The 27,894-nt window shown below is 43.3% G+C and overlaps 1 protein-coding gene across 3 annotated transcripts in view; it reads right to left on the bottom strand.

The window, feature by feature from the left end:
- The window catches only part of ZSWIM6 (zinc finger SWIM-type containing 6), a 96,175-nt gene extending 68,621 nt beyond the window's left edge, over nucleotides 1-27,554 (bottom strand). For 2 of the 3 annotated variants that reach the window (XM_082241780.1, XM_082241781.1), the window contains exon 1: nucleotides 26,804-27,554. In XM_082241780.1, coding sequence (XP_082097906.1) covers nucleotides 26,804-27,539 — 736 coding nt within the window. In that variant the 5' untranslated portion in view covers nucleotides 27,540-27,554. Of the gene's footprint in view, nucleotides 1-12,242; nucleotides 12,265-26,803 lie in introns of those variants that run through there. The other variant, XM_082241782.1, reaches the window with a different exon arrangement.
- Nucleotides 27,555-27,894: the final 340 nt, after the last annotated feature.

Raw genomic sequence — 27,894 nt, 5'->3', positions numbered from 1 at the left:
AAATGAGGAAAAGAATTTGAAGTCTGTCATCTTGTTAGCAGCTGGAGCAATATGCATTCCAGAAGGACCCAATACTGCTAGAGAGACACAGGAAATGGGAGAGCAGTCAAGACCACTGTTATAGGCAAAATGAAAATTATGTTTCATAAAACAAGTCCATTTAGTTAAAGGTCTTAGAAAAGGTGGTCCTATTTTTACAGCTTTCCAGATTTGTGGATATTACTGTAAGTTGGCTCCTCATTTAATTGAGAAATGCTCTATTCTAAGCTTTAATCCTGGTAGAGGTTTTGGTTGTCCAACTTCTTTAAGGTGCTGCTGAGCAGCTTATTGGAATGAACTTCACCAGTTTAGGATAGTTCCTCTTTTATGAAACGTCATTTTTGGAAGAACCACATAATAAAAAGGCAAGTGGATTCCTTGGGACAGTCTCTTTGATGAGGTAAAAAGTTGAGAACCAAGTACCTTCAACTTCTTTCCCAACTGCTTTACACATTTATGTATTTAAACATTTACATGGATCAAAAAAGGACACTGCTTCTCATGAGCAATAATTTTACTATTAATTAAATTTATATCCCCGCTTCCTCTCAAAGAAGCCCAGGGCAGCAAAGAAGTGACATCTTAAAGACAACTTAAAATGGCATCTGAAAAACACCTTAAAGGCAAGTCCAACACAGATGCAGACCGGGAAAGACTTTTAATTTCCGAAGTTTACATCTAGAATTTTGACGGCCAGTTGGTATTCCCAGAACAATTTATACAAGAATTCAGGGATTGGAATCTTTCCTCTCTGACTTCCCCTCCTGCCTACAGAATATATTTCTCTTTCCTGGCAATGTAGTTCCCAGGTACTTTCATATACAAAACATCTACCATATGGGTTTGTCTGCTTCACAGTCCTCAGAAGATGTGTCTAAAGCCCAAACATTTTGAGCTCAATCTGGTAAACAAAGCAAAATCAGTCAAGTGTCTGTTTTTCAAGTACAATTTCCTCTAAAAGGTATCACATTGTTCCCACACACACACACACACGTAGTTCAATTTTTGAGCACATAGCAAATTTTGGGACACCTTCCACATTCCAAACCACTACTAGCATAACTGGGCATGAGTACTTGTCCCAGTTCACCAGAGCCCCCGAAGCCCTCCTCACTGCCTTCTTCCCTTTTCCCAAACTGTATCTGGAGGTGGCAATGGAAGGCTCTTGCTTCCATCATGCCCTAAAATATTGCTCCAGTAAACCTGTGTAGCCAAGAACTTTGGGATGGTTAGCTGGGTTCAAAGACATACTGGAAACGCCAGTTCATGTTATCACCAAGTTACTTTAATGGGAAAGAGCAGAGAGCAGTAACAGCAGCAAGTAGATGAACCTATTCTAAGCCAGGTTGAACTTTGAAGAAATTTGGGCACAATTTAGAACGTGTTTGGGGTTCCCAGCTTGGAGAGGACACAACAATTTCCAGTCTGCCAGTTGCCAACTTAAGCACATAACTAACTGGGAATACAAAACAACTGGTGGACAACATTTGGCTCAGTGGGTCATGAGTTGTGCTGGCCAGGCACAGGGCTTTTCACTCTAAATGCAGCTGATTTTTTTCATTTTTTTAATGCTGCAGTGAAACACGTGGAGCAGCCAGGCTACCTTTTAGACGACAGAAGCCACTGAAGCCTCACAAAATTCCTCTAAACCTGTGAATGTGACTGCTGAATGATTAAACCATACCTTTTATAGCCAACCTCTGCAAATCATGTTTACCACCGTATGGACATAAAGTGTACTTGCACATCCTTCTTTTCCCATCAGCTGTCCTTTCCTTCTCAAAAGTTGTGCAATGGAGCATGCACACAAATCTGGGTCATGAAGATGAAAGGAGCTTGATTAACTATTCATGTTTGAAAATCGGCAAGCAAAGCAAACTTTGTTTCAGCAGTGAAACGGATTCCGATTTTGAAGTAGCTTCTGTATAAACGTCTCATTTGTACCATAGATTTCAGCTACATAACATTCTACTAATCAAATTAGAAGTGACAAAGGAGATTAACTCTCAATAGCAAGGAGGTTTCTGTTTCTGTGGCCAAAACACATTTTATAAAGAGACACTTTTGGAAGGCTGCTTTAGCAAAAAGCTCAGCCAAAGCCCTAGCGTAGGCTGCTGTCTGTCTTTAACATTTGCAAGAGTCACGTTGTGGGTGGGAGAGAATACAAAAATGGCATAGTACGTTCCAACCAAAAAGGCGAATACCCAAAATCTCAAGCAGAACAAACAGTTCCTATCTGCCCTGCACACGCACAAACACCTCTGCAATAACCTTCTTGTCACCACAGCTCCTAGTTGTGAAGGAATCTCATCTTCGCCCCCTGCTTTCTCCACCCTCACCGAGCCCCTGAAGAGCCGCACTTGAAATCAATGCTCTAATGGCCTCATTTTCCAGAGTTATGTCAAGAAAAATAAGGCAGCACGCAGATAGATCAAGGCAAGCCAATAAACAGGGTTTCGGAGAGAGGAGGAGACTGGGAGCGCTAGATTAATATGAAGTTTCCATAGAAAAGTCATAAAGAAAGCAAGACGTCAATGTTCCGAGTTCAGCTACAGCAGAGGAAACTGCAGCCTCACTCTTCCTGCCATGCTCTGTGTGTGTGTGCGCATGCACGCACACACACACACATATATATACACACACACACAGAGAGAGAGAGAGTATGAGTGTGTGTCCCAGCCAGCCAGCCTACACAGGGCCCCTCCCATCCACACTGTCAGTCTGGCCTGGCCCTCAGCTGAACTGCCTGTGCTGACGTCAGCTGGCGGCTGAGGCAGCATTCCTAAACAGTTCAGATAAACCCACTGGTGGGAAGCTTAGAAAGCCCTCAGCTGTAGTGAAGAAAGCAAGGTTTGGCTGGAAGCCAGACTACTGAGCTCAGCATTTTGTAATGCACTTCCTTTTTGCTTAACAGCTTGCATAATGCCTCAGACATTCCACCTTTAACCCTCTCCTCACCTAACCTAAATAAAGTGTCAAGGGCTTTATTCACAGGAGAGAACAATAGAGGGGGGACTCCCCTGGGGCTTTGAAAAAAGGACGGTTAAAGCACATGCTTAACTCTTTGCTCCTTTGAAGAGACAGTGTGCTATTGAAGGCTCCCAGGGCATAATCCCGCCAAAGTTAAAGCACTTCTGTGTGGCACAACTTTTAAAAAAACAACAACAGTGAATATGTGAGCTTAAATATGAAATAATTTACTGCAAAGCAACTGCAAAACCAAGGAAATAAATATAAAGCAACACTGTCAAGAAAATAACTTTACATTAAGGCAAGGCTGTTCGGTGAAGATCTTTCAGACAGTCACATTCAATCGTTCGCGCAACATTCCAGAAAACAGTGAAACTAATTTCATACTACAATGGAGACAACTGGAAAGGGGCGGAGGAGCAGTGTCACAGTCCAAACAAGTGCAATCAAACAGTACATAAATTTTGTTAAATAAAATTAATAAAAGCTGCCATATTTTTATTCAAATTATTAGTCATCCAAGATGGGGCAGTCCAGGTGACTAACAATCAAGTTTAAAGATTAATATGGACAGGAAAACTTCCGTAACTGTCTTTCAGGGAAGTGGAATACCCATTAAATTTCCAGCTCCTCTTCACGTCTCCTTTCCATCCCAAGTGAGATGATGAATGCTCACCTTCCTAGGCAGTTTGTTGGTGATGGTGATAAATGTGTGACTCAGCCAATTTAGGTTAGAAACTATTCCCCATAGGAAATGGCCTCTTCCTGGACAACATAAAGGGCCAATGGTAGCTGCATGCATGTTGGCCCACTGTTAATGTGGATTATTGGGGGGGGGGGTAATGATTTCCCTTGCTCAGTTGTTTGAATGTACTCCAAACTTTAAAAAATGACAACCAAACATTGCTGTTGTTGTTATTATCATCACCACCACCAGATTTTATTCTTTTATACTTTTACTCCCTGTTGCTGGTGAATTAACCTTCTCTGGGGGAACTTGGGGGGAGGGCAGTGACCATGTACTTCTCAACAAGCTCCCAAATTTACATGTCATGTGCATTCCTGCTACAGTTTTAAAAGTAAGAGAAAGGGAAAGGAAACCAGACTTGGGTGACCTCGCTGTAAGGGGAGACAGATGGTGTTTGTCCCTCCCCTGGCTGGAAGCCGGCTCCAGGCTTTTGGGGTGCCCTTTTGGCGTATAGGAAATTGAGGAGGCAGTATAACTGGTTTGGGGGCTGAGGGAATCCACCACTTCCCCATTTCACATCCAGGATTCCCAATACTACTCAGACTCTTAATCACATACATTCAATGAGCATGGGAGTTGTAGCACCTCATCGCCAGAACTTTCTCCCACTACCCATTCGCATGGTCCCTTCTCAGCATTCAAGTACCAGTCAACCTTGCTGCTGCTTACCTGGTTTAATTCAGTTTTCCATCTCAGCATTATTTTAAACAGAGAAAGAGCTCAATTTAGCACCATTTAAATTGTTTGTGATTGCGATGTTGTTTTCGTTTTTGCCGTGATCCATCTCGGCAGCACAAGTGACACATAATGGCCAAGAATTGGGGAGGGGGCCTCAATATTTTGACAACTCATTACATGGACAGTTCTATATGTATGTGATTGAAACAGTGACAGTCTTAATTCACACAAGGTTTATTACAAATATTTACTGCAGAAGCAAAGTATAAAAATAGTCTTTTACCCACCCGCCCCCCCACCAATAGGTCTAAATATGACTCTTGAATTTGCTGTGTTGGAGTAAGCAGATTTGCTGGGAAACTATTTCTATTTCCCACTCCCTCTTAAATGCGAAAGTACTGCCCTAATTCTGTTTAAATCGGAGAACACAAGTCAAGATCTGAAAGTTATGTTTGCTATGGGGACTGTAACTCTGTCTGGTACATATTATGTGTTGAATATACTGAATATTGGGGAATAATAGATGTATGTTATGGTTATGCTATCTGTTGGGGAAACACATTCAGATAAATGGCTCTGAACAGTCTAAAGCATTAAACAGACCCATTTCCCCGCAAATACTACAAGAATTAAATTCTTCAAGCACTTTCCGGTAAGCAAAATAAACCTTCTACACTACCGGATGATAGAGATTACTTGACTGGCTTTGCTTTTTAACTAACCGTTTGCACAATTATGGAAAGAATTCAACATCTTGCTCTCCATCAGCAGAAGCAGTTCTGCGGGCCAGGTGGAATGATCCTGCCTCTCCTCCCTCCTGAGAGTCATCCTGACCCTCCAGAGTGGATTTTGGGGAGGGACATGGGGAGAGGGTGGAAAGACCCACTGTGCTACGGAGAGCTCTTGAACTGGCTTCCCTCTGTCATGCTAGGTTACTTGAATCTGGGCCAGTGACTTGGATGAATGACTTCCAAATATTTAGAGTCCTTGCCATTCTGTTGTGCAAAAAATAAAAAAATAAAAATAGCTAATCAAGTGCATTCTCCAAACGAACATATCTTTTTTTTTCCAATCTCAACATCCTTGTCCGAATCCAGGCCATACAGCACTTTGTGAGCCAATGGCATGTTAGAAATCTGCTATATATTAATTCCCCCCCAGCTTATTTTTCACTGTGAATTGTTTCTGGGTTTGTCTTGAGCCTTGGAAAGGCAGAATAAAAATATTTTAAAATAAAAAGCTTTCCGCAGGTAGTACTTGAAGCAAAAAATGCCTTCTGCAGCACAAATGCAAGCAAACGCCCCAAACAACCTTGACCTGCAGACCAATCAACAAATTCCTTGCTGCAAAGTCTTTGGGGGGGGGGGCAGAAAGGAGGGAATACAAAGACTCATTTTGAAAACAATGTGGTTTGCCTGAAAGATCCTATTTGCATACAGAATAATTCTACTTTGCAATCAAAAACCAACTAGTAATGTCATGTATACACCTAAAAAAATAATCAATAAGACACCATTAGATTGCTAATTGATATGACTGCCTTCCCCAGGTGTAGCCTATAAAGGTTACACAGGGCAAAATATTTTAGCTAACCTTATTCCTAAATATATTTGTCTTGGATGGGGGAGAAACCTCAAGTCTTCTGGAGATTTTCAAAATAGTTTTAGGATGTGAAGATTTTATATTTTCATATAAAAGTATTTAAAGGCATTTATTCAAATTATTCAATTGGACAGGCCTCAATAAAATATTTTACTTATTCATATTTCTATCCAAACTTTCCTGTCCAGACATGAGATTACCCATTTTATTTACAATCATCCGGAGTGTTAGACTGGGACAGAGAAACTTGCCCAGCCCAAGATACTGAATGACTTCCATTTGCTTAATCACTATTACTTAGAACTTAAATGCAGAAATCCACAGTAAGCTTAAGTTGGGTCATATAGGTTTTTAAGATTAAGCTGGGATTTATCTTATCCAGTCAGTTCTATATGACTGTGTATGAGCTGTTTATGTAGCACAGCATAAATATGGAAACAGACTGCTGATGCATGTATAGGGAAAAAAGCAGTTTCTCCCAATTCATCATGTCACAAAGATTAATAATATTGTAACTGGGTTGGGGGGGGAAGAATAGAAGAAATTCATCTTCGTAGCTGGTGGCATAATGTCAGAAAAAAGGGTGGGGTTGGGGGTTGGAGAATGCATAACTGTTTGCCCTATCCTTAGCTGTATTGAACAGCCTCAGTTTGTTCTAAACACTATACACCTACTCTAAAGTATCTGGTTTGTGATGCATTTGGGACAGTGACCGTGTTCACATGCAACTCTGCCCTGGCAAATTATCATAGAATCATAGAGTTGGAAGAGACCACAAGGGCCATCGAGTCCAACCCCCTGCCAAGCAGGAAACACCATCAGAGCACTCCTGACATATGGTTGTCAAGCCTCTGCTTAAAGACCTCCAAAGTAGGAGACTCCACCACACTCCTTGGCAGCAAATTCCACTGTCAAACAGCTCTTACTGTCAGGAAGTTCTTCCTAATGTTTAGGTGGAATCTTCTTTCTTGTAGTTTGGATCCATTGCTCCATGTCTGCTTCTCTGGAGCAGCAGAAAACAACCTTTCTCCCTCCTCTATGTGACATCCTTTTATATATTTGAACATGGCTATCATATCACCCCTTAACCTCCTCTTCTCCAGGCTTAACATGCCCAGCTCCCTTAGCCGTTCCTCATAAGGCATCGTTTCCACGCCTTTGACCATTTTGGTTGCCCTCCTCTGGACACGTTCCAGTTTGTCAGTGTCCTCCTTGAATTGTGGTGCCCAGAACTGGACACAGTACTCCAGGTGTGGTCTGACCAGAGCAGAATACAGTGGCACTATTACTTCCCTTGATCTAAATTAGGTTGCTAGTGTAACCTGAACATTCCTCCATTGCTCCTGCCTTCCCAGTGGGAAAACCAACCATGCCCTGCCTTTGTTTCATCCAAGACAGCATTTGCTTTGGCCAAACAAAGCGCAATCAGGAAGCCAAGAACAAATTGTGTCTTCCTGATCACAATTTGCTTGGGAGAAAGAAGCCACAAGTACTGGTTCAGACATAAGACTTGGTGAATTTCCCCAGTGGGGGAAAGGAAGAGCAAGGGAGTGGTGCTCAACATGCACAGGCAACCTAATTTGCCCAACTATAGTTATTGCACTGCTTTACATCCCAATGCAGCCACACACTGAGTGGGCTATAGATCTGATCCAGGAACTTGAGAACAGCAGCAATTATTATTACTGATAGTATTTATCAGACATGTTTTTGCACTCAAGTGCCTCAAAACAACTTCCTCTGTAAAAACAAATCAACAACATTAAAATCAAATAAACAGCAACAGACAAAACCTGAAATACTAATCCAACAATATATTTAAGCGGAAAAAAATCCTACTTAGCCCACTAAATGAATGAGTGCAACACAGACCACTGATAACTTGGCTGGTTAAAGCATGACATATCTAACTACTTCCCAGTTAAAAACCATTTGTTGTTGTTGTTTAGTCGTTAAATTGAAGATCTTATGCCCCAATGAGTTGTGTCACTTGCAGTATGTATGGTGTGTTCTGTGTCACAACTTTCCTTCTTTCTGACCTATGTCTGGCCAAGAGATCAGGAAGGCACCATGTAGGCTAAGTCTGTGAAAGAGCAATACAATACTTTTCATGTGGTGCAATCAGAAACTCCCAGTCAGACTTCATTTGCAACCTTACATAAAATACAAACACTGCCATTAAATGTACCAAATACATTAAGGAAATGCAACAGAATTGCTAAAGGGTATGCTTAAGCAATATTAGGGATAGAAAGCTACCTTCTTAAGTGCTACATAGATGCCAAACAGCTTATAGGAAAAATAATAATACCATAACTTATGAAACCAACTTCAAAGTTCCCTGCTTGCCTGCATCCTACAGTGGCCTCACCACAGCCTTCTAAGCACATTTCTTCATTTACTTTTTAATTTCTAAGGGAATTAAAGTGCTCTACATGTATCTAGACACAAATTTAGTGATGTTTATCAACAAAAATGTGAAGAAATTTAATCAGCACACCTGTTTATTTTGCTTGTGAAATGACTTTCCAGGTCACAGATCCAATGCAAAGTAATGGCAGCTCCTGATTAGCTACAAATTGTCCCACAGATGATCCAGCAAACCATAGCTTCACCTGATTGTTTTGCTTTCCTAATGCTTTTGTTTCAGATTGGGGTGGTCAAACAAACCACCATTGCAGAAGGGCAGTGGGTTCATGCACAACACTAAGTCATAATTAAAACCAAGGTTTGGAAGCCAACAACAAACCATGATTTCAGTAAACTATTTCTGCTGGCAGTAAACAAAATATAGTTGAGCCACCGGGCAGGGTTCACCCATAATAGTAAACCATAGTTTAATAAATCATTGTTTTAGCATTTTGAGCAAATCAGTGTGATCATCCACTCTTCAGGATTTAGTTGATCTTAAAGTTTACTAGTACAACAAAGCTTGGCCCTTAAACTTGCCTGATACAGCAACCTAAACTGGGCTGAATAGTTGCAGTTCATACTTGGTCAGACCTTATCAGCTCAGCTAATGTACCAAGCTCTCTCCGAACAAGATCTCTGGACTCCTGACTGTGACCCGTCCTCTGTAACAGCACCAATGCAAGCCATCATTCCATTCTCCCCAAACAAAAGCAGCACCAACTAATTTTAGGACTCCCAAAAATTTTAGGCAACACCCTTTCGGCAGCACTACAAATTTAGTAAGGAATTGAGTTTTTTAAAAATGTTTAAACAAGCTATCTGGTACAGTTTTATTTCTCACACACAAAATTAGAAGTTACACCTTTGAGAATGTATCTGCTTACATACATTCAAGCAAGGGTTTAGTTCAGGCATAGGCAAACTCAGCCCTCCAGATGTTTTGGGACTACAACTCCCATCATACCTAGCTAACAGGGCCAGTGGTCAGGGATGACGGGATAGGCATAGGCAAACTCAACCCTCCAGATGTTTTGGGACTACAACTCCCATCATACCTAGCTAACAGGACCAGTGGTCAGGGATGGTGGGAGTTGTAGTCCCCAAACATCTGGAGGGCAGAGTTTGCCTACGCCTGGTTTAGTTCTAAGCCATGATTAACAGAACTTCTATTCAGGATATTAAATAGTTGAGCATCAACCTATACTTGTGAAAAGCAGAAGTTCTACTTCACACAGGAAATATTGCACTTCTTGCTGTTCAAGTTTTCCTTTTGTGTGCATCAGGAAGCAGATTTTGAGTGTTATTAAAGGCAGAAGAAGCAGGATAGAGGCTTCCCCCATGAAGTACAACCCACCAGAAAAATCTCCTATGCCCAGCCCATTAAAATTAATGGAAGCAGCAACTGTGTTCTTGTTAATGCTCCTGCTTATTTCAACATGGCATCTGTGGGGAAGCTTCCTGATGGATTATGCTCCAAATACGTAGGGAAGAGAAGTCGCTTTGCTATTATACACAAGATGCAGGTCCTAAAGAAGTACTGCTCCTCTTTGGGGCAGTAAGATTCCTTCCTACCCTTGAAAGCTCAAATATTTACCAGCTGCTCAGTGTTCACAAAGGAGCTTTGCCGATTACCAAGATTTATATCCTGCCTTTCCACCACACAGCATCAAAGGCATTCTTAAAAATAAAATAAAAAATACGGTAAGCAGAGGGTACTATCTTGCCTAGTTTTCCAACATTGAAACCTAACACAATAAAATCCTCGCATACTAATCCCAGGCCAGCCATCACCTATACATAGATTTAAATAGAACGGCAAGCAAATCAGCCCACAATATCAACAAGAACAGGTTTATTAGTCTGCTTAGGCACAGAAAAATCCCAGCTGCCACCCAGGAATCTGAAACTTTAGTCTTGCCATTTGATTCAATGCAGTTGCTTCAGGTGCATTTTCCCTTCTACAACTGATATCTGTTCCCGTCCTTGCAAAATTCATGCTTTCCAATTGGCAAGTCTGACTTGCTGCCTGCAGGTCAAACTTTCTTCGTGAGTTTTAAAAGCCAGCAGCTCCCGTGCACAGACAAACACACTCAGCTTTAAATAAAAATAAAAATTCCCTTGTAATTTCAGAAAGTTTCCCAGCTCCTACTCTTTAGAATCTGTATACTGCAGAACTGGCTTACGCTATAGAGAGCAACAATATTTTTTTTCCTAAAACTGGTACTAAAGTCAATAAATTTAAACAATTGTCCTTCACAAGGCTGGAGCTTACACATTTAAGGATCATGGAGCATCTTGGGGGTTTCTAAATACCTTTTCAGCACATCATATGACAGGGAAGGAGATACTACCTCCTTTTGGAATGCCTTGAGGCCACAGAGGATAACAGCTATGGCAATTTGATGAACAGCTAACTATTTCCTAAAAAGGGATGACATCTTTTTTAAAAAAAAACAAAAACAAAATGCCTGATCAGTTTCAGAGCTTGTTTTCTGGGGGGGTGCTGTGGGAGAGAGCCATGGATGTTTATCTATTACAGTGGCACCTCGGGTTTCAGACGCTTCAGGTTACAGACTCCGCTAACCCAGAAATAGTACCTCAGGTTAAGTACTTTGCTTCAGGATGAGAACAGAAATCGTGCAGCAGCGGCAGGCCCCATTAGCTAAAGTGGTACCTCAGGTTAAGAACAGTTTCAGGTTAAGAACGGACCTCCAGAACAAATTAAGTTCTTAACCCGAGGGACCACTGTATAGTATTTTTTCAACAAGGACAGCAATTTAAGTAGGAATCCTCAACCAAGGGCCTTCACGAATCTTTCACATATTCCAGCTCCAACCACACTGGGTCATCATCAGGTCAGTCTGATGACAACTCTAAACATTAAGCTGAAAGCTAAACTAGGAGGTTTTGTGGTCTATATTCTATATGGGAGAAGTAGAACAATTTGAACTTTAACATAAAGTATATGCATACCATTTGAAATCATTATTTTGGTTGCCTGGATGGCAGAGCAACGCCAGAGTCAATAATCTTTTCACCTCATCTATAAGATACAACCTTTGATCAAGTTTTATTGTTGATTCCACACAGTATGTTCAGAGCTGCAATCAGTATTCCATATTTAACTACTTCTATGAGCAAAAAGTGTGCTATATCCAAGATCATCAATGCTCTGCTTGCAAATACCAAACCATTAAAAAGCGTAATATCCAATATGATTGAAGTCTTAGTTCCTATTCTCAACAACTTAGTACAAAATATAAATGGTAAGTCATCTAGAAAGCCTTTTATAACTCCTCCAGAAGAAACTCTGGCTTTGCCAAGCTTGAGTAATGTATTCAGCTACAGTCAAATTTCATCACTGCTATTCGTTATTTCAAACAAAAAGGTTTATACTTGTTTTGGATGCCTACAATGTTCCCATCATGTTCTTCTGCATTCTTCTGAGCTTTAGCCTTATTCGGGGAATTAAGTTGTCAAGAGTATTGCCTATCTTATCTAAAACAACCCACCTTAAATAGTACATTCCTTTAAAATTTGATATTGTTAACAGCGTAAGTATTTGACAACCAGGAACAAATTACAGAGGATTTGAAACTAGACATTTCTTTATTATGTTTGGATTCTCCTTTTCTACAACATAAAGATCATTGCTTCCAATGCCTCATTTCCTACTAAGGAGACCATTTACCAATATTATCTCTCCTAAAGAAAACAGTAACAGAATTAGACAGATGTGATCCAAGAGAAGAAAACAAGGCATTTGTTTGTCAAGTAGGACATCAGAACTCACCACTCATTACTGATGAGCTGGAATCCTGTAAACAGTCTGAACTCTGCCACCACCGTCACTGGGACACATCATTCACAAGGAAGAAAGAAAATATTGCCTACCAAGACCACTTACTGAAGGTCATGGGCCATAAATGAACAACAAAGAATTAGTGAAACAAAAAAAAACTCTTATTGTCTAATGCTGTGGGCATACAAAAACAGAAATTACATAGTCGTCTGCAAGAGCAATGCAAATAACTCAGCTCCAAGATATCCACAATCACCTCTGCTGTATAATAAGCACTAAGAAATGTCAATACTGAAAGACAGCACATATTGGATTGAAAATGTAGCAGGCAATATTTGGTATCCTATGGACTTCATGTCACTTCAAAAGACAAGTGCTCATGCCCCAATTGCAAGGGGACAGTATTCGAGAGTGTGAAAACCAGCTTGAGCAAAGTGCTGAGGTGAACCCACAAGATATGCTTCAGTGTTTCAGTTCAGCATAGTAAGTAATGTTTTCTACTTGGTGACATTTGGACACAATCCATCTGCCCACCTTCCTTCTTCTCAGTTCCACCACAAAACACCTAATAGCAAAGGTGGTCCCCCACCCACCCATCCAAGCAGTCGCCATGTGTTGTGTGTTGGGGAAGGTAAGGGGTGAGCAGCAGGCTTATGAGGAACTGATGGTATTAAGCAACTGGCCACTATTTAAACTCAGATGCAAAAGTGCCAGAAGGGAACGAATGAGGCAAGATGGCTTGGCCATTTTGCTGCTGCTGGCAGTGTGAGACCAGAAAGAAACAAAAATGTCAGATGAAGCTCGGGCAGTGTCACAGCCTGCAGAGAATGAGGAAGAGACTGTCACACAGGACCTCAAATGGTTTAGAGGCGTTTGGAATTTGCACAACGTCTGCAAAGAAGTAACAGCACATTGAAGTACCCAACACGGTGCCTTGCAGACATTGCTGGGCTACAGTCCCCATCAACCCTAACCACTTGCCACACCGGCTGAGGTAGATGGGAGTTGAAGCCAAACAGTTTCTAGCAGTGTTTGAAATTCCCAATGCCAGGTGCATTTTGCTGCTGGCAAGGGTCCAACTGTGACTACATGGAGATTTCTGGGTGCCAGGTTCGCGAAGGACGTCTCCATTGAGCCAGCTAACTCATGCGCAGCGCAAGATGCACATCTTGTGCTTCTGAACTGCTGCGTGAATTATGGACCCCTTGCTGGGCATCATCACATCAAGGAAAGTAAGTGCAGGGCTGTGTACAGATAAATTTGACTGTGCCACAGCCTTTCCACAAGCCACTCACATGGAACTCACAGACCAGTTTAAAAACCTCTGTTGTAACCCATAATTAATCCCATTTCCACTGTCTGTGTTTCTCCTTCTTGCACACTGAGACAAGTGAATCGTTACAAGAGCAAGCTACAGTGAAACAATGTAGTTGAGAACATAGAATTGTAGGATTGTAGTGCTGAAAGGTACCCTGAGTGTCATCTAGTCCAATCCCCTGATGACTAGACATTCCATTGTGGCAACCGTAACCTAGGTTTAAGGTGCCACCTGGCACCTAGTTTATATCTCTGAGTTTCTAACACTGGTTTCCAGAGGGCAATACATTGGTTATCCCATATCTAAGCTGTAAGAGTCCCTTGTTCAGCCAGTCATGAATACATTAATTACCACCATTGTAATTGAAACTGACCTGCCAGCCTCTTTAGTCTGCCAGCTCTAAGTTAAAGTTCATTTGTGCCGTTCTTAACACTTTAGCATCACTATACTGAAATAGCCATCTATTTTCCAGTATTACTCTGCTATAATTATTCAGCAGACCACCAGTTCTCTTTACAGACCAGACCTTTGGTCTACAGAGAAAGCAAAGCTTTGAGGGTAGGGGGAGAGAAGAAGAGGAAAGAAACATGTTTCCAGTCCCCAGACACTAGGCTCAAGTTTCTAGAAGCCTGGAATTTATCCAGACCTGCCTGAAGGACCAGCTCATTTTACCCTTTGAGCCTAAAACTAGGAAATTTTGTCAGCTGCTCTCAAGTAAACAGCTGACTGGTTTAATAGAAAATCCTTTCATGCTGACTCAAGTGAGAAACACATTTTGTTCAAGAAACTCCACTGTTATCATGGGGGAAGAGCAACAATTTAAAGTGTTCAATAAAATGAGTCAGACCTGAAATTATCCACAGCGCAGCAGCCAACAAAAATTCCAAATAGGAGTCTGAGACAGATTTGGGAGGTGGGGGGGGGGGAGAGCTTGAGCATTCAGAAAGCAACAAAGTACAGACATCAGGAAGAAGAGTTTGGATTTGGATTTGATATCCTGCTTTCTCACTACCCGTAGGAGTCTCAAAGTGGCTAACATTCTCCTTTCCCTTCCTCCCCCACAACAAACACTCTGTGAGGTGAGTGGGGCTGAGAGACTTCAAGAAGTGTGACTAGCCCAAGGTCACCCAGCAGCTGCATGTGGAGGAGCGGGGAAGCGAACCCAGTTCCCCAGATTACGAGACTACCGCTCTTAACCACTACACCACACTGGCTACTAGCTTTGTGAGAACTCTTTAAGTCTGTGTTCGTGAACTTGCATTATGAACATTACCTCCTCCTCTCAGCCAGGCCTTGGCATATGAGCAATGTGTGTTAAGTTGCAAAGAGCCTAGCCCAGGCATGTCCCAAGTCTGTTTCGGGGGCCTAATCTGGCCCGCCGGTCGGTTTAATCTGGCCCCTGTGTCAGTTTATTTCCTGGGGTAAAAATCCTAAAAAACCTCAACAACTTCAATCCTAAAAAAAGCTCAAGAACTTTGGGATAAAATCACAAAAAAAGCTCAAGAACTTCAATCCTAAAAAAAGGTTAACAATCTGGCCCTCTTTGAAAACAGTTTGGACACCACTGGCTAGCCCAATCCTACAACCCTTTGGGTCAGTGTTAGAAATTCAGATACATATAAATGGCTCCTTAGACCAAAACGGAATGTCTAGTTGCCATTTGGGGGCAAGACGGCTCTAAATTCTTATTTTTCAAACAGTGGACTGTGACTGATTCTCAGTTAATCATCTGGCTAGTTCAGAAAAAAAGTCACTTGATCCAGGGAAAGTCCACATATATATTGGCGTATTCCGGCCTCTTTTTCATAATGGTGACTGTTCCTGCTCAGGCTACACAGAAAAACCATTTTGCTTCCAGAAATTCATTCTGCTTGTGGAGATAAAATACAACTGATAAAATTCTACAGGACAGGGCATTAACGTGTACAGTCCAGATCCAATGATCTCTAGGCATGCACTTCCAGATAGTGATGTCAGGTGCCATCCTGGTGCCCAGGCATCTTCACTTGGTCACAAGTGGTCAAAAGCAAACTAACATGCTCAGTCAGTAGAGCATGAGACTTTTAATCTCAGGGTTGTGGATTTGGGTCCCACATTGGGCAAAAGATTCCTGCCCTGAAGGGTTGGACTAGATGACCCTGGTGGTATCTTCCACCCCTACAGTTCTAGGATTCTGTGAACCTGGGTTTGGATGTAATGCAGCAGGACACAGAGAGGAGGGCAGCAACCATAATCTTTGCTCTGGCAACCAATGTACTCTCTCACTTGCAGATATGGTTTGGCTTAGTGGTACATGCAAACTGGACCAGTGTCTCTTTAGGATTTACAGCACATTGCCTAGCTATGCATTAATACAGGAGAAATCATTTCATAGCCTCTTTGGTTTGTTAGAAGATAACCATTTTTCTTGGTAAAACCAAAGCTTAAAAACAAAAACAACACTTCATAGGCAATATAGGTTAGAACAATTTTTCTACCAGAAACTGAATAATGGAGAGTTTTCAGCCTAAGACACAACAAGAAGCTGTTGTGGGATCGGTAAGTTTGTTTGCTTCCAGATAAACAACACCTGCAAAGCAAAGATGCCAACTGCTGAAAGTCTAGTACGGTAACTTGCATTTTTGCACAGCCTTTTCTATCTGCATTCTTCTAGTCACCGTGAACTGGCAACAGAAAACCGTTAACAATGTACTGATACCAATTCAGAAAGGTGTTGTTTCAAGGTTAAAAACCACCTACTGCAATAGCTAAAAGCAAGTGACAGGAACATCCACATGGCAGTTCTGAGTACAGTTATACACCCACACACCATATGGACAGTGTTCTCGCTGGGCACCGTCCAGCCAAAGTTAAGTATTTAACTCTCGCTAATAATAAATGGGCAAATTTAAGCGTGTGCTTGACCCTCACATTGAGAGCAATGGGACTTTAAAGTGCCCAATTTGATTGGATTGTATCATGTGTAATATCAAGGGTTAACTTGTTAAAATATCCTATTCAGAAATCAATTCCAGAAGACTGAATCATTCAATTTTGGATAGTTTGAGCTTGGACACTTCTTTCAGAACTCTGACATTTCCAACGTCAGAGCATACCAAGATAAGTTTGCCACACTCCTAAACCACTCTAACCAAATCAGGGCACTATCTACTGCCAACGGAAGGGGGGAAGCAATCAGATAGTGCTTAACCTCAGTGTAACATCCAAATAGTTAAGAATTCACATAACAAGCAGAAACATGTTGATGTACCCAAATCTCTAACATTTACAAAAGCATAAACTAAGAAGTCACCAAATACTGAATATGACAGATTGCAAAAACTCCTTCTGCAATACTTTATCAAGTGAATTAACTGAAAATACTGTAGTTAAATATAAACCCCATGCTGCATAGTTTTTATTTGTTTTGAAGATAAAAAATAGTGTTTATCTAGGTTATGAAAGGGAAAAAAACACATGACCAGTCACAGTCAATGTAGTAAGCTATGAGTTTTTATTGTTTGCAATTAAAAGTAAAAACATCTTTTTTAAAGTAAACTTGTTGTGAAAATATTATAAACTGTCTCAGAAAAATGTCTTACAACTGAAAACTAATGTTAATGGTATTTGAGGGATTTTTCTAGTCCAGTTTTTTTTTTTAAAAAAAACCCTGCAGGAAAGCTGCCCTCTGTTAAAGGAATGTCCCCAAACAACATTATATGGTTTGTGCCAACATACTGACATTTTCTTGACTTTTCCCTGGCCATCTGCCTATGAAAAAAAGTGATGGGGTGTTTTACTAGCCCAGCGCACAAAAATTGGCTGGATGGTGTATACATGCTGAGCACAAGTGCAAAGCCCTTAAGAAGTCCCTGCTTCCCATTTTGAGCTCCGAGCTACAGAGAGCAGGTGGAGACAATTGGGGCCTGCCTTGATCCTGCAAGTATCCAGCAGGGCAAAAGAAGGATGGACATCTGCCCAGACTCCACTTCTGTTGTTTTCTGATGCCTGCATTCCAAGCTTAGAGCTGGAGAGAGGAGCAAAAGGTTTCCCTTTGAACTCGTGCTTCATTCCAGAGACTTGGCCAGGAACAAGACCTTGCCTCTTGGGGGAAGGGCTTCTGCTGACAACAAATGGTGAAACACTTACATAGCTACATTTCCTAAGTAATCATTCACCTAAGCCATTCTGCAGCGTCAATGGCATTTCCGGGTGGCAGGGGTGTTTCCCAGGAAGAAATATTTATAGGCAATGCAGATATGTTGCCTAGTATGTTTATAATGTAGCACACTGACACCATTGCTGCCTTTCCCTGAAGTGCAAGCAGTGGAAAAGCTATGACCGAGCATTTGAAACTCTTGAGTCAGACTGGAATAGATACTGTTTGCATCTCCAGATCCAGCATGGAATTCCTAGATCCCTGGTGAACCTGATATTGTCAGGGCCTTCTGAGAAAGCCACAACAATTTGTAGTCCTTCAGAAAATTTCCCTCAAGGACAGATAACCATCTTTCAAAACAAAGGCTACATTAAGGGGGGGGGGGAGTTTCAAGCAATTATCTTAGATCAAGGAACCGGCTACTGCTGTTAACAAGTTCTCTGGCCTGAATCGTAAAGGAAAGGCCCGCAGAGATTGTAGGCAATGCAACCAGTATACTTACAGTAAAAAGCGCTACAGAATAAGAAAAGAGGAACAGTTTGGCTCAGCATGAAGTTGGGTTAAGGGACTAACAGAAGCTGTGTTCTTTTTTAACTAATTAAAGGTTAGTTAACCTATAAGGACCTATTCTGCCAGAGCCTGAGGCCCCAAAGCCACCAATCCATAGGGAAGGGAGTAAATGCCACTGATCAAATCTCCATCCCAGGGGAAGATGCTGTGGTTAGAACCTGTTTCAACAAATAGCAAGACAAGCTACATGTATAACCAGTCCAACGTCTCGTAACCCAACATCATTTGGGTTGTATAAACTGAACCATGTAGCAGTTAAGTATTTAAGAATCTAATAATCCTACTGGGCAGGACACTACAGAAAATGGCAATAAGCTACCCTTACGGCACACCAGCAAGCACTGCATAAGTGCAAGAAACTAGATAATGTTTAAAGCCCAGCTGTTCTAACATGGATCCAAGAAAACCTGACATTATCCATCTCTAGGATCACTGAAACAAAAGGAGATTGTGGCCAAAGGAAAAGGGAATGTACAACAGGATGTGTGTGGCTCTGGGTCTGTGTGCTACCTCCCCCCACCCCCACCATGTCTTCCATAAAATCCGTTATTAATCTGACACCAATTAACAGAAGATGACTTATAAAAACAGACAGGCTGTTAAAGCAAGACAAGAGGTAGATCACCTGGCTCTTCAACACATTAATTCAGTAAATGAACTTCCAATGTATCCAATCATTGCTAACTCCAGTAGCAAGAATTTAAACTTACTGACAGGTTCTACAGCATCTTTCCAATTAATGTCAGACCTTCTCAGCCATTGCCCATACACAACTTCCAGCAATTTCAAAGCTGTCAAATGCGCTTGCTTCCAACAAGCAGCAATACTCTAAAAAAAAAACCCACAAAAAAACCTTAAGCCATCCTTTTCCAGGTGTGGTGATGCGTATCATTCCAAGGTTCTCTAATATACTTTATAGATTTAAATAACTAATGTTCATTCATACTGCACTTGAGGCTTCTTCAAAAGTGAATTCATCTTGCTTTTAGGGAAAAACATCAGTTTAGCTTGCAGCCCTAACACCAGGAGGCAAGAAGTACAGTCTTAGTAAACAGGCTTTTATAAACCAATTACACACTACAGGGACCCATTTCACAAGAGCAAGGGGAGGTAAGGGAAATTATTTCCATACAAAAGCAAATCCCCACAAAGGGTTAAGGGTCTGATCCTTGACATATTCAAGATTAAGTGCCAAAAAAAGGAGGAGCAATGTGTGATATCAAACAGCCTGCCCACATGCCCACCAAACCAGCTGTGTAGGAATGGTTGACAATAAGTGTGATCACAAAACATAGATTTCACACAGTGTATGGACATTTTAAAGTTTTTGTAAACGAGCAAAGCGAGCATGGGTGGTAGTCCTTAGTCTGTTATGTCCACATAGCTGGGCTTAGCTACTTGTAGAGCTATAATTACGGTACTGAGATTGGAGGCTGTGCCAAGGGCTTCAGAGAAGGGGAGAACTGGGGAAGGGGATTTAAAGGAAGTGGAAGATTACATCACCAGATCTGGAAGATAACTCTAGGTACAAAGGGAATTGCTTGAAGGAATAGGATAGCATCACTAGAAGTGCTCACTGAGAGACTTGCACTGGATTTCAGGGCAAGCAGGAAGCCAGAGCAGGGATTTGAGGAGTGTAAATGGTCCAAGTAATGAGAAAAGTGAATAATTTTGGGAGCAAAGTGCTAAACAGAAATTAGAGGACCAAGATAGCAGAAAGCCAGAGAGAAGATTGTAGAATGCCAAGATCTTTTTTTTGAAACTGATTGGACAGAGAAGGACTCTTGCTTCTGCCACCACCAGCAAAACCGGGGTGAGAAAGCCCTGCCCTGTAAGAAACTAATTATTTGCTCAATTTGGCATACTTTCCCAGGCTGGCCCTATTTCCCTACAAGGCCCAGAGTTTCAGGGTAGCAGCTGTAACATCTGATGCCTGGTGTGGAACTGTAGATACCTTTGCCACTCCCTAGTGTCAAAGGTATCTACAGTTCCTAGAAGTCAACACAGCCTGCTCCATCTGGACTGCCTTTCACCCACAGGACCAACCACCATCAGCTGTCTTACGGGAAACATCCCAGGAAAGCAAAGGAGGCAGACGAAGAAGACATTCAGAGCCGCACTGATTCATCCTGCCACAGGGGCACAGCTCCACTGTGGGATAGATCCTGAAGACTTGTTGTATATTGAGACTACTGATTGAGAACATTCTTTAGTAGGCATTGATCACGATAGTTGCAATCTGGCTACTGTAGAATGATTTCTAACCTGAAAGGCAGGATATAAACAACTGTAGTAGTAACAACAATAAGAGGGAACTTTGTTATTTGCATGCTCATTGCATTTAATCAAAAACTACTGTCACGCATAAGCATTCTAAATCAGTTACTGTGCTAAAGATGGGTTGGGTTAGCATTGCTATCCATTTGATATGCATCTCAAGTTGCTAAGTTTCCCCCTTCCAGATCAGATCCAGAAAAGTGGAGGGTCAAGTACACCCACTTCCCTCGGCTATGTGCCAGCACGACACAAGTGTTGCATCGCTCCAACACCCAAGTTGTTCTTGGCATGAAAACTGGATTAACTGGCAGGTGAAATTCTAACCAGCCCACCCCCTAGAAGCATTTTAAGTTGTGCAATGTAAAGTGGGTTACCCATCATCAGCAGTCTGCTGATTTCATCGATGTTCAGGGTGGGGTTTTTATGCAGGTGCTACTTAGTGCCAAAAATATGCACCATGTGCGCACAGTCACCAGGCAGACAGCTGAAATTGCACGGAACATTGTTATTTCCTCACTTTTATGCAAAGTTAATTTGTTCTCGTTTCAACTACCTTTTGACTCCGAGTACCAGCCCACCATATACCCATCTAAGTTTCAATAGTTCCTTTATGGACTTTCAACAGATAGGAATATATCAGCGTCATCAGCCAATGCCACAACTGGGCCAGAGTTCAGGAACAGTTACATGCTACAAAACTTAATCAGCAACCTGATTAACAAGCCAGTTAAGACTAGGTGTTGGGATTTAAGAAAATTTAGGGCGGGTTCGCACAGGAACCTTGAGAACTAGCCTCAGGTATAAATGAACCTTCTGTTAGTCTGACAGCTGGTAGAGTCAGAAAGCTCTGTTTCAGCCCTCACCGTAGCACTGCTACAGCACTGCTTGCATCTCCAGGCAACAACAGAGAGGCAATAAAATCACTGCCACATCACCTTGGTGTGAGAAGGCAAGCAGTGGCACTGCTGAACCCTGCCCTCCATATGACTGTAGCAACCACAGCTGTTAATGCCAACCAGAACATGCAGTTCTCAGTTCATAGGCTTATGTGAAAACTGAGCCTCGGTTTCACTGACTCGAACTCAGGCTGGTTTAGAAATTATAAGCACAAACTTCAGGAACATGTATAGCAATGGGCAGAGTGGAAGCATTCGCTTATAAAACCTAAAGCATGGAAAGTAATTTACTATGATGACAACATAACAAATGTGGGGGGGGGGGAGTTATATAAGGTCTTATTGGAAGTGGAATTATTCCTCACCCCTGAGATCAGAACACAGGCAGAAAGAATAATTATGCCAATCCCTGAGAAAAACAAATGGAGTTGTTTTCTCGGCTTTAAAGTAGGGACTGGCATTTGGAGCACAGGCAGGAGACACATGGAGAACCGCAAGGCTCAGGGAGGGAGTGGAAATGTGCCTGGGAAATTCTGCAGCAGAACCGGCCCTGCTGTAAGCTCTAGCTACACTTCATTCTGACAGTTTCAGAAACATGCAGGGCTCCAGCAAACCATGATGCAACTGTGGCATGGCTCCAATAGCAGAGCTGCAGCTGGGGCTGACATGACATAGCCTACACTCCTGTAGAAGCAAGAAATCCAGCACAGAAATAAATAAATGCTGAGGAGCAAAGGTAGATAGTCATTAACTGAAATGTAAGCCACAATGTAATTGTAGTGAGAGTCTGAAAACAATTACTGATAGCGGAGCTTAAACACTGAAAATACAATTTTATTATTTATTATTATGATTATTAAAATACCAAAATACAAATACCAAACATGCATGCGTCAGAAATATTAAGACCTGCTATCCCACACATACGTAAAGCTGCTCAAAGGTCCACAAATGCAGATAACTGCTTGGTGTTCTAAATAAATCCTGATGGATTTCAAAGTATTCATATTCATGGGAAACAGATCAGAAAGGAAAAACAACTATTTGTTCCATTTGTAAATTAATGGATGTTCCACATGGTCTGGCTCTTTACTAGGGAATGGCAAATTCCCTATTATTCGATACGACTAGCAGAAACATCACACCCCTCTCCCTATGAACAACTGTAATTGCTGCAAAGCTGCACAATTCTGCTGATACTAGACCTGCACTTTAATGTATGACCACTAAAAGTTAATATGAATGTTAGCTCACTTAAAATTGCTGTTGTAATTCTTTTACAGAAACTAACCAAATTTTTTTCCCACTGAAGGATGCTTATTTACCAAACCCATGTTTCTGATAAATGAGTTTTTGTGTTTTCCTTCCTGAAAATTAATGCTAAGGATTAAAAAAACCCAACAACCCCAGTTGCTGCTTTCAGATAATACAATATGCAACCATGGTTACAAAAGATGTGTGTCTGTATTAATAATAGTAAGTAATAGCGTATTCCCATATGGACATGACTTTCATTGCCCTATATTCATGAAGAGGTGAGGCAGAATTTTATAGTATTTGTGTATTTCCTTTATATGGTGGCATACTGTCTAAAGCACTGGTCTTTATAGCTTTGAGAAATTCTGAGGTAGTAGGTTTGGCAACAATTTATTGTTTAAGAGTTTACAAGAGATTTATGAGTTCAGAGTGTGAAATCTGATGTAATAATCAACAAATGTAATAGGTTCTCTGTGTTATACATAATTCTAACTTCTTAAGAAACTGGGTGAAGTGGCAAACACATGTAAAACTATTTCATCATGACCAATGGTTTCGGCATGAGGTTTTCCCAAAAGAGAGGTTGTACAGACATTTAGAATAACATATGCGGGCTTACACAAGAAATAGGGCTCACAGATCAGCAATACCTGGCTTTGCATATGAAACATTCAGGTTCAATCCCTAGCATCTGCAGGTACACAGCTGGGTAAAGACATATGCCTGAAAGGCTGTACATCATCTGTGTAGACAGTATACAGTTAAACGGATCAATGCTCCAAAATGGTAGTAAGGCGGTTTCCTATCTTCACCGCGGTGCATTCACAGATTTCAGAAGATATATCTTGGAAAAGGTTGAATGACTTACACAAGCATAGCCAGCAAATCTAAGCTCTTCATTATCAATAGGATGCAAGTCGGCATTCATAGATACCTTGCCCAGGCCATACCATTTTGCAACATTTCAGAATGCTTTCACTGAATTTGAAATGTGTGGATAAAATGCACACTATAGACGTGAAGTCTGGAGATTACAAAAAGATGATTGCTGAAATCCGCAAAGCCACTCATTGCACAGTGCTATACTTACCCCACCTTTCAACCAATCAGCCCCCAGGGGAACTTGCAACAAAAGCAAAGGAGGCTAGGACATAAAATGCTAACAGTGCATTATAAAGTCAGTTCACAAAGCCAATTATCTCAAATCCATTCACAAAAATCTAGTGCAACATGGGAGGAGGACGATTCACAATGTCCTACCTATCTCAGAAGCTTATTCACTGGCTGTTTCTGCGCTGTGTAAAAACCTTTTTACACAAATCTTAATGAGCCCAACATTTGCTGTAGGAAAATATTTGAGATTTGGAAAACTTCAGCATCTGTTATGCTCGTCGCTCACCACACCCCGTATAGAGTCACATTTTAACACTGCTGTGAAATGCAAATTTTCCATACATTAATAGCCTGGATGGTTTCCAAAAGGATCATGTCAGGAAGAAATGAAAGTGTGTGTCCAGTGTGTAAAGCATTTACTGCATTTTTATTTGAGTCTTCCAGAAGCAGCAGAGGACACAAGTTCTATTTATGCATATTTTCCTCTGTTCACATTGACCTTTGCCAACATCACTCAAGGGCCCTCCCCTTTTTGAAGCAGCACAAGTTATTTCCCCCCTCCCTTCAGGAGTTCTCAATGAGGCCTCTTCTAAGTGCTGAAAGCAAGCAAAAGCTAAGCCCATGCTGGGTGTCTGTCTCCTGGAGAAGATTGCATCTTTTATTTATCACCCCTTGGCTTTATTTTCACAGTGAATTCCTAGCTTAAATGTAATCAGCCAAAAGAACCCTCCCTATGCGCACTCCTGTCATTCCTCATCCCTTGCAAGTGGAGTCAAGCAGAGGCAAAAACAAGCTCTTGGCAATGCCAGCCAAACCAGAAGAGACGCAGCTCTGGTGGTGCCACCAGGAAAAAGAGAGATGCCTGAAACCCCTACTAAAAAGACAGATCCAGAAGTCTGAGGAATGTTAATTAGAACTTAGAGGAGTGCCCAAAGCTAAATCATTTGCAGGGAAAAGAGAATGGCACCACACACTCGTCCACAGGCATGACTACATTAAAATTTGAATTGCTAGACATGTCCACATCTTTAAACATCACCAGTAAAAGGTGATCTTGTGGAGGAGGAACTATGATGTTGAGCTTTGTGGGTCTCAGCACACTTTAAAAAAGAAAGAAAAAAAGACACTCCATCCATGTTCAAAAGCCAGCAGGCAAAGGGTGAAGAAACATACACACCCCAAACACGCAGCTGGAATTTAAATTTCTTGAGAGAGGAAGCTGAGCAAAACTGAGCTGTGCAGCTTTAAAATCTCCAGATCTCCTTCCCCTTTGTCAGATCCTTGCTGTTTTGCAGGCAGTGAAAAGCAATGAAAGAGACTCTTTTGTTTGGTTCCCCCTTTTCATTGAGCAACACACCAACACAGAGAGAGAGAGCGCGCTGAAAAGGACACAAACATGAAAATGAGCGAGGTGCCAGGTCCTCCCTCCGAGGGGAATTTCCTGAAGGCATTGGTGATGTGCAGCCAAAACATAACCCTCTTTAAAAACGCAACAAAAAGATTCAGCTCCACTGAGAACCTCACCCTGAGCAGGAAGTTTTAAAAGGGAAATAAACCATACATCTGCCTGTTTCTCCAAGCAGAGACTCTGGAGCCAGAAAGGAGAAATGGGTAAAGCCAGACACGGAAACCCAGCCTCCCCCCCCCCCTTTCATGACAGGAGTAATCCCTTGCCAGCCTCCCACTCGAGATGGATGGAATGGTGAGGCAGAACCACCTCCAGTGCCCTTTGATTCAAAGAAGGGAGGAGTTAAATGCAATGAATGGAAACTCTCCACCACAGAGAATCAGGATCAGTATAAATAGGGGAGAAGAGGATTATTTCATAGAAAAATCAGCATTTCCTCCCATCAAGAAAAGGAGACGGAAAAACCCTGCTATATCCTGAAGCTATTTGGCAGCATTTGAAGATGGTTCTGCCTTCCTGCACAGCATTCCCCCTAGGCAGGCAGCCAGCTCTCTCTCTCCCCCCCCCCCTTTCATCGCAGACAGACCTCCTTTCAGTCCCAGTTTCATCAGCAATCTGACAGCTTTACGACCCAATGACCTACCCCCAGTGCCACCAATAACAAAATCTAGGAGGATGGGGACATGCAGACTGGCCACATGAGCATCCAAGAAGTCTGTGCAAAGCCAGTGGGAGATTGCATCTCCTTCTCAATTGCCACTGTCCTAGAAATGTCTTTGTTTAGCGATAAGGAGGTATTCCTGTTCCCTTTCCCCCGCACTTTCCCTGGGGGCTCCCTCTGCTGATTCACTTCCATTCGCACTCCCTGATGCTTCGGGTCGAGGTGGGGGGGGGGGGAGAGCACAAGGGAAAAGAGAAATAAAACGGACAGGAGCACCTCTTACTATGTTTCAGGGTATTTTGATCACACAGACAGCAGAAACTGGAAAGAGGGGGCAGCGAGGGAGGGGACGAGTTACTAGTGCTGGATTATACTGTTCTGGGATAATCCTGGGTATGTTTTTTTCCTGGGGGGAGGGAGCCCAAGGAAATCCTGCGGGGGTGAGGAGACTGCCTGGAGGCAAAAGCGGAATAACGATTAAACAGGACAGCTTAACATTAGGAGACTTAAAAGGAGAGAAAGAGAAAAGGCTAGCTAAGGTTAGCGACATGTGTGCCAGGGAGAGGAAGCTGCGGGGATGGACTTAGACTCTTAGGGTGCTAGGTTAGAGAGGCGAGCAGGGAGGAGGAGTTTAACGTCTAGAAAAAGAAAAATGTGTCTTTAACTAGGGGAGGCAGGGGCGGTGGGAGAAAGAGCTTGGGAGTATCAGACGGGGAGGGAGCAAAGGACGGCATGACAGCACAGGTTGATAAGCGGGGGGGGGGGTCATGTTTGGAGAATGTGGGAGGAGAAGAGACCGTGACCCAAAAGCCAGTGCCTGGAAAGGAAGGGGGTGGAAAAGAGAGAGGAAACAAGCCCTCGCCCTCCCCGTCGGTCTCACCCCACCCTGCCCCCCCAACGACCGAGTGACTCACCGACTTGCAGGACATTGTCGACGCAGCCGCCGTCGAGCAGAGCAATGCCCCTGCGGAAGGGCAGCCGGTTCTCGTCGCCAGCGGCGTCCGCTGCTCCTCCGCCGCCGGGCGCGGTGCTGCTGCCGCCTCCGCCACCGCCGCCGCCTCCTCCTCCGGCGCCTCCTCCCCCGCTGTTGTTGTTGGATGCGGCGGTCGCGGCCGAGGCGGTGCCCCCAGCGGTGCCCGTGGACCCGACGGCGTTAGATCCCCCGCCGGGCGCGGCGGCGGCGGGGTTGCTGGCGGCGGCGTCCTCGGCAGCGGCGCCGGTGTTGAAGGAGGAGTACATGCAGATCTCCCTCTCGCTGCGGGGGAAGGACCAGTAGACGATGCGGCGCTGCACGGGCTCCGGGATGCGCTCGAAGCGCTCCTCCACCCGCTGGAACGGCCACTTCTCCGCCACCCGCCGCGCCGCGATGTCCAGCAGCGACTCCGGGCTCTGCGTCTTGCCCAGCGGCAGCACCCCCAGCGCGGCATAGGCGGCGGCCAGGGCAGGGGGGAAAGCGGCAGCGGCCGACGAGGCGGCGGCCACCGCGGCCGACGAAGGCCCCGCCATGCAGAGCGACCCGCCGACGCCCACTCCGCCCAGGCCGCCTTCGACGCCGCCGCCCGCTCGCTGGCCCGGCCTGCACCCGACGCCGTAGCCGGGTCTGCAACAGAGGCGCTTGGCGGGGGGAGGGAGCTGACCGCGCTCCGCCATGATCGCGCCGCTTCTAAACAGACAGCGGAAGTGGCTGTACTCTATAAACGGCACCAGGAGCGCTGCGAGAGGCTGCCGGAGCGCGGGGCCCCGCCCCTCAGATCCATATATGGGCAAAGGTGGGCGGTGCCCATCCGCCCGGCCCTCGGAGAAAGGGGCGGGGAGGGGTGGGGCTATGCAAAAGCCAGAGGCCACAAACATAAATAGAACGGGCCCGGCGGCCGTGTGCTCGACGCGTCAGCTGTGACGGGGAGGCGGCGTTGTTCAAACGTGGGAGGGCGGGGCCGGGGAGGGGAGAGCCGAGGGCAGTTCGGGGAAGGGACGGAGTCGCGCGCACATACACACACACACACAC

The sequence above is a fragment of the Podarcis vaucheri genome, assembly GCF_965113315.1.
Source record: "Podarcis vaucheri genome assembly, chromosome: 11".
In the NCBI taxonomy this organism is placed as follows: domain Eukaryota; kingdom Metazoa; phylum Chordata; class Lepidosauria; order Squamata; family Lacertidae; genus Podarcis; species Podarcis vaucheri.
This window is presented reverse-complemented; position numbering and strand designations above follow the sequence as displayed.